General features: G+C 60.8%; 1 protein-coding gene across 3 annotated transcripts; it reads right to left on the minus strand.

The window, feature by feature from the left end:
• Positions 1-891: 891 nt before the first annotated feature.
• RHBDD3 (rhomboid domain containing 3) lies at positions 892-6,391 on the minus strand. 3 transcript variants are annotated; one of them, XM_082667200.1, is made up of 7 exons: positions 6,353-6,391; positions 5,692-5,853; positions 3,805-3,994; positions 2,729-3,112; positions 1,636-1,798; positions 1,262-1,549; positions 892-1,174 (listed from the first exon to the last, which is right to left on the minus strand). In XM_082667200.1, exons 3-7 carry the CDS (start codon positions 3,950-3,952, stop codon positions 997-999), a joined length of 1,161 nt encoding a protein of 386 aa, XP_082523326.1. In that variant the 5' UTR covers positions 3,953-3,994; positions 5,692-5,853; positions 6,353-6,391; the 3' UTR covers positions 892-996. The 3 variants fall into 3 exon arrangements, with proteins under 3 accessions (XP_082523326.1, XP_082523325.1, XP_082523327.1); XM_082667199.1 differs by having other exon boundaries at positions 6,078-6,366; XM_082667201.1 differs by lacking the exons at positions 5,692-5,853; positions 6,353-6,391 and adding an exon at positions 6,018-6,271.
• Positions 6,392-6,543: the final 152 nt, after the last annotated feature.

Consider the following 6,543-nt stretch of genomic DNA (forward strand, 5'->3'; position numbering starts at 1 on the left):
AGGGCAGCTTCCCTTCTCTGAGCCTGTTTCCTCACCTGTAAAATGAGGCTGATGGTGTAGTCCTCAGGTTTCCCAGTCTGTTTCTGACCCCTGGCTGGTGACCAATGGCAGGGTCAGTCTCTGTGGCCCCTCCACTCTGGCCCTGGCCTGGGGTACAGCCTCACGGGTGACCAGAGCACAGGCCAATCCGGGGCCTACAGCCCCCTGTACTGCCCCTCAAAGTCCAGCGTCCCGGCCCCTCTGCCTTGCAGAGTTCCCATCGGTGACTCACACCCATGCCCCACCCTCTGTCCTCTAGGCTTTGGCTACACCTCCCCTCCCTGGGAGGGGGCAAGGACTGAGAGGGGCCAGGAGGGAGGAGCTGCTTCTACAAAGCTGAGGAAGCTTCTCCCCCACAGCACGCCCACATTGCTTCCTGCCCCCGCCCGCCCCCCCCCCACCGCAGGGCCCAGCCACCAGCCTCAGAGCCTGCCCTGGGGCTCTGGCCCTTGTCGCACTGAACTGGCCCTTGTCCAGCAGGGACACAGGGGGCTGTGGGCGGTGAAGGGATGCTGTTCCTGGCGAATCAGGGAAGGCTTCCTGGAGGAAGGTCTCCGTGTAGGCCAAGACCTGAGGATGGGTAGAAATTAGCTGGGAAACAGATGATAAATGCTCCTTGGCAGAGGGTCCAGCCCAACAAAGACCCTGAGGCGGAAGCTCAGTAACACTGTGTTTCTGGACATCAGGGAGCTGCTCTCCTGCAGTCGGCTGTTCATTCACTGCTCGTTCATTCTTTCATTCATTCATTCATCCCCCTGATGCTAATGTAGAAGAGTCAGACACAACTGCTGCCTCCAAGGAGGTCCAGGTTGAAAAGTGAACTGGTTTTTATTCTAAACAGTACCAGGGCAGGATGCTGGGGGGCCTCCTCTGAACCCACCCTGACTCTCAGCAGACAGGGCTGGGCTCTGACTTCCCACCCACAGGCCAGGCTTCTCACCTGAGAGCCTGCCTGTGCTAGGGGGGCCCAGGACCCTCAGGGTGGGTGGGCCCACCCCTCCCCTGAGTCACCAGCGCCTCGGTGCCCACATCCCCGCCGACCAGCAGTGACACGGCACCCTCCACACGGCTTGTGGCTGCCAGGGCCACCACCGCCTGCTCCGTGGGGAAGCCCATGCGCTCCAGTTGCTGCAGCCTGTGGGAAGGGGGGACAGGGAGGGAGTGTCAGGGCCGCTTCCAGCCCCCACACCAGGGGACCCCACCCCTACTTACCCCACCTTACCGCAGGGAGGAGACGGAGGACTTAGACAGCCGGAGTGGGCTTTCGGGACCCTGGACTGGCCCCTCGAGGAGTGAGGCCTGGATCCCCTTCTGCAGCATCTGCTCGTCTAGGGCTGCCCACAGCGGGGTCCCTGGGGGGAAGCTGGGCCCAGACCAGGCCAGTCCCACCTCTGAGGAGCCCTCCCAGAGCGGCTGCATAGGCCCCAGGCCTGGCGGGAGCGGGGCTGAGCCTTCTCTGAGGGGCCAGAGGCTAGGGGAGGCCATGTAAGGCGGTCCAGGGGTGGGCGGCCTGGAGGGGCAGAAGCAGAAGGCCTGACTGCCAGCCACCGGCATGGCTTCCACCACCGGGGCCAGTGTCCTCGGCATCACCCTCACCTCACTCCGGCAGGATGGGTGACAGGCAGCTCAGCCAGGCCACCTGGGGTGGGAAGGAGCTGGAGCGGCCAGCACCCCGCCAGGGCCCTGCACAGGACACCCTCCTGCAGTGCCTGCAGCCGCTGCTCAGAGATCTCCAGCCACCGGAAGGCCCCAGCCGCGTCTGTCTGCCCAGGGCAGGGCGGCGGGTCAAGGAAAACCACATTCAGCCAGGGGTGAGCCTGCGCCACATGCCAGGCCCCGTGCCAAGTGTGTGATGGGAATTCCCTCCTGTCTCCTCACTGTGGCCCTGCCAGGGAGGTGTCATCACCCTCGTCAGCAGTGGAGGCTCAGAGAGGGAAAAGGGCCCCTGCCTGAAGCTACCCAGCCAATGAGAGGCAGAGCCAGATGTGCCTCATCCCAAAACCTGTCTCATCCCCATTCAGCTGCCCCCTGCCCGCTGTCCCCTGAGGCCTGTTGCTGGCCTGCTCAGGCCTGTGACCCCAGGCCCACCCCTGGGCCCTGCCCCAGCCAGGGCGACATGCTCCCCTCTCCAGGATTCAGCCGGGTGTCCCCAATCCTAAACGACTCCAGGGTCAGCCTGTACCCACTGTTCCCTCTGACTGCACTGTTGTCCCCGACAGGCATTAAGCATCTTTGGAGCAAAAGCCTGTTTAACACACCTGCACCACCGGCCACAGGTCGTTCCCCCTTTTGGTGCCAGGAGAGCCGCAGGCTCACGCTCACCCTGGTCCTTAACACCCTCTGTACTGTCTGCCAGGCCCGTGCTCTCCTTTTCCACTTCTCGTCACCTGAACCCCTCCTTCTGCATGGTCTCGGCGTAGACCCACCTCCACTGGGACGTCCAGATTAAGTGCCTCCTTGGGCCCCTCAGCTCCCAGGCTCTCCTTTAAATTGTAATTGGTACCTCTACATGGCCACAAGCCCCCAGTTCCCAGCCCAGAGCCAGGCGAGAGGAGGACTTGGAGACGCTCCTGGGATGTGTGTGAATGTGGGGGCCCGACCTCTTGTGCCAATTCCTTCCCAGGCACCCTGGGGGCCCAGCCACAGAACCCACACGTCCACATGAGCCCTGGGCCCAGGCAAAGGATACAGGCCAGGCCAGCCAGGAGGCCACAGAAGAGCTGCAGGAAGGGCGGCTCGGAGCTGAGCAGTGGTGTCAGGGCGAGCAGCAGCCACGGCAGGAGCCATGGTGGCAGTGCCCCACGGGGCCGTCTAGGGTTGTAACCCTGCCCCGCCAGCATGGCCAGGTGGACAGGCATGTATCCACAGCCCCCGGCTGCACTGGACACCCCGAGACCTGCCAGCAGCACAGCCATCAGCCCGGAGGCCAGGGCAAGGAGGGTGGAGGCATGCAGGAACCGCAGTGTGCCCAGGTGGCACTCCTGCCGCCAGCCCAGCGTGGGCAGGAGCAGCAGGCTCAGCAGCAGCCCTGGGAGGGCCTTGTGGCCCAGGGCATGTGTCAGCAGCCGGTGCGCTGGGAGAGAGAATGGGCTTATGTGCCAGGTTAGTGGCCCTAACCCCCAAGGCTGGCCCCGGTGTGCCAGATGGGGAAACACCCTCCGCCAGGGCCGCCCACTAAGCCAGCACCCCCTCCCCGGGAGCCAAAGTCTGCCCACTGCCAGTAGTTTAATCACTGGTGGTGGGGACCAAGGGCTTCCAAACACTGTGACCGGCCCCCTGCTGCTTTAAATAGAACAAGCCAGACCCAACACTCGGTCTTCTTAAGAACAACCAACCATGGATAAGTCACTTCACTTCTGTGAGCATCATTTGGGTTCCTCAAATGTAAATGGAAGCTGTCATTCTTGGGAAACAGGTGTTCAGCTGGGGTTACTCTTCAAACCCCTAGTGCCTCCTTCCTGTTCTTGGGCTTAGCTGAAAGTCTTAGTTTATTTTAAGGGAAAGCCACCCGAAAGGGGAGCCGTCTGAAAATAATTCCTACTCACAGGCTCCCACCCCTGTGCTGGCCCCTCTGCCCAGGTCCTCGGCCCTCCCTTCTTGGCTGTAGTTGAGCTGGGCATGTTCCCGTCCAAGGCTGACCTTCCCCGGGGCCCTGGGTCCTGTCCTTGCCTGACAACTGCAGGATGCATGCTGCTCCTGCCAACTGGTCTCAGGCCCTACAGCAAGTCTCCTGCCTCCTCCAAGGGCCATGTGGCCGGCCCTCACCCTGCCAAGGGTCCAGCAGCAGCTCTGGGGCCAGGACAAGGCTGGGGCCAGCTCCCAGCAGCCACAGGCCGCTCATGAGCAGCATCAGGACAGAGGAGGCGAGAGGCAGCGCCGGGGTCAGTAGGCCAGGGGGACCTCTGGCATGCATAGCTTGTCTGAAGGTGATCAAAGGTGGTCTTGGGGCTGTGTGCTAGGAGTAAAGGAAAAACAATAACAAGTTATTATTGCAGCTTTTATCTGACTTCCTTTCGGCTACCATACCAACAGTACCATTTTACAGAAATAAAAACTGAGGCTGGAGAGGCGGGTGCAGCAACTTGGCCATAGAGGACCTCAGAGCCTAACCATGTGTTTAGCCATCTTGCCATCCCACTGATGTGTGAGGATGGGAAGAGGCCAGGCCAAAAGGTCCCTGAGCCCTGATGGGCCCTGGAAAGGGTCGTGGAGTGGGAAGCACAGGGAATGGGAAGTTGAACGGGAGCCCTGGACTCCCAAAATTTTTTGGATTTGTGCAGCCCCCCAGGGCAAATTCAGAGCCATCTCCAGCTTTCCTCTGCCTCCCTCTTCCCTCAGGCTACAGACCAGCTACCTTCCTCCCTCCCTCCTCCCCTCCACTGACTTAGAGCTCCAGGTGGCCTGAGCTGCCCTTGACAGAGGGGGTAAGGCCAGCCAAAGGGCAGACAGATTAGGGAGGGGGTGGAGCAGAAGGGTTGGAGGAGAGGCAACAGGAGTCTCACACCCTGAGTGCACACAGTGACACTGGACAGAGACGTCCTCTTCCTCAAGCCCCAACCACAGCCCCTCTGACCCTACCCTCCCTTTCACAGAAAGGTTTCAGTATCCACTCCACTTCTTCCTGCTGTTATCTCTCCCTGGGCAAATCTGGAGCCTCTCCTTCCTCATCTGTAAATTGGGGATTAAGAAAATCCATTCCTCATAGAATGAGAAAAAGGAATGGACTCAGGCAGTCCCACAGCTCCTGCTGGATAAACTGTAGCCATCCTGGCTGTCCCCAACAAGGGGAAGCCTGAACATGGAAGCAGCTGCTCCAGCCCTCAAATGTGCCAATTTCCTGCCCATGAGGCAAGGCTTTCTCTCCCATTCTCCCTCCTCACATCCAGCCTGTCCTCTAGGCCCTGCTGGAATCTCCTCACTCCTGTACCCTAGCCTGTCTCAGGACTCCCACTGAGCTGATTTTATAGGGCAGGAAGCAAAATCCCAGAGACAAGAAGGCTGCTTCATCTGCTCCCTTGTCATGGGCATCCTTGGCATCAAAACCCACCCGGCAGTTTCCTGCAGGAAAAATATAGGAAACTCCTCTGCCTGCGACGTCCTTCCCTTCATCTCTCTAACAGCAAACTCCTATTCACCCACTGAAGCCCAGCTCAAAGGTTCCCTTCCCCTCCTCTGGTCCCTCCACATCTTGGAGCCTACCCTATCCAGTGAGCACCGCTTGGCCTGTTTTTCTCTAGGCAGGTGGTCTGAACTCTGGGAGGAGGGGTGCTCCTCCTACTCATGGTCAAGTTCCCCAGGGTGCTCCTAGCACACAGCTCGTGCTTTATGTGTCTTCACTGAAAGAAAGACACTAGCTTTGCTCCAGGTCCCGCTGAAGGATTTGGTGAGCCCTGCCCTTCGCTGGGCCTGGGCATCTGCCTAGGGAGACTGGGTTGAGTCCAAGAAGTCAGGCAGGTGCAAGCCTTGCGGGGAGCCAAGGCACCCACTGCCAGCCTTCTCCTGCACCTTCACAACCATCCCGCCCCCCCACCCCGTGTACTTTAGCAAGAGTGAGAGACTTGCCCATGGACCAGCAGAACTGGGATCTGAACGCCCCAGGTCGCAGTTTCTTTATCTATAAAACGAGGTTGTGCAGCATCAGGCCCTGCCTACCTTACTGGGAAGGCGGGAGGACAGAATGTGAAGACAGGACGGGGACAATTCTTCCGGGTGATGGAGAGTGTGTGGGGGGGTGGGGGTCCCAGGCTGTGGGTGGGGCTCAGCTTTGTGACTTTAGGAAAAGTACCCCAAGTCCTTGGGCCTCTGTTTCCCCTTCTGTAAAAACAAGGATGTTGGATGAGAGGTGATTAAAGGGTCTTCTCAACCTCGACCGTTACTGGGGGGCTCTCGGGCCGGGCGCTACGTTCGGGGCCTCCCATCCAGCCCACCGGCCTTGGGCCCCTCCCCCGCGGACCGGGCCACGTGTCTAGGGTACTCACAGCACAGCGCGCCCCCCGCCCCCATAAGGCTGAGTGGAGCCCTTGGCTGGGAGTCCGTACTCTAGCTTCCCGCCGACACCCGAGCGCCCCGAGCCCATTCTGCTCGCCCTCGGGCGCGTGACCCGGGCCGACCGGTCGGCAGGCCACCCCCTCCTCCTCCGCCGCCGCCCGCCGATTAGTCAGCAGTTGTTCTAGGCCCCGGTCCCTTCCCCCAGCCCTCCCGCCGGCCTCCGTTTCCCTCCAAGGCCGACTCTTCAGAGACGGTCCCTAGAGCCAGCGGGAGTAACCATTCCAAACAACTTAGCATCAACCGGAGAATCACTCCGACTTGTTACCAAGATCCGCTCGCCAGCCGCTCCCGCCCCTGCGGTGCTATTTTGGCCCACACGTCACATCCGGTGCTCTTTAGAGAGGATTAGGACTCGGTTTGCGGGCGCGAAAGCTGTGGTTCGTCCCTCCCTCTCCCACCCCCGTGGCCTGGCCCGATGGTAGCGCCCGAGGTTGCGGGTTTCGCGCCTGCGCAGTG

This window comes from Grampus griseus (assembly GCF_964374135.1).
Source record: "Grampus griseus genome assembly, chromosome: 12".
NCBI lineage: Eukaryota > Metazoa > Chordata > Mammalia > Artiodactyla > Delphinidae > Grampus > Grampus griseus.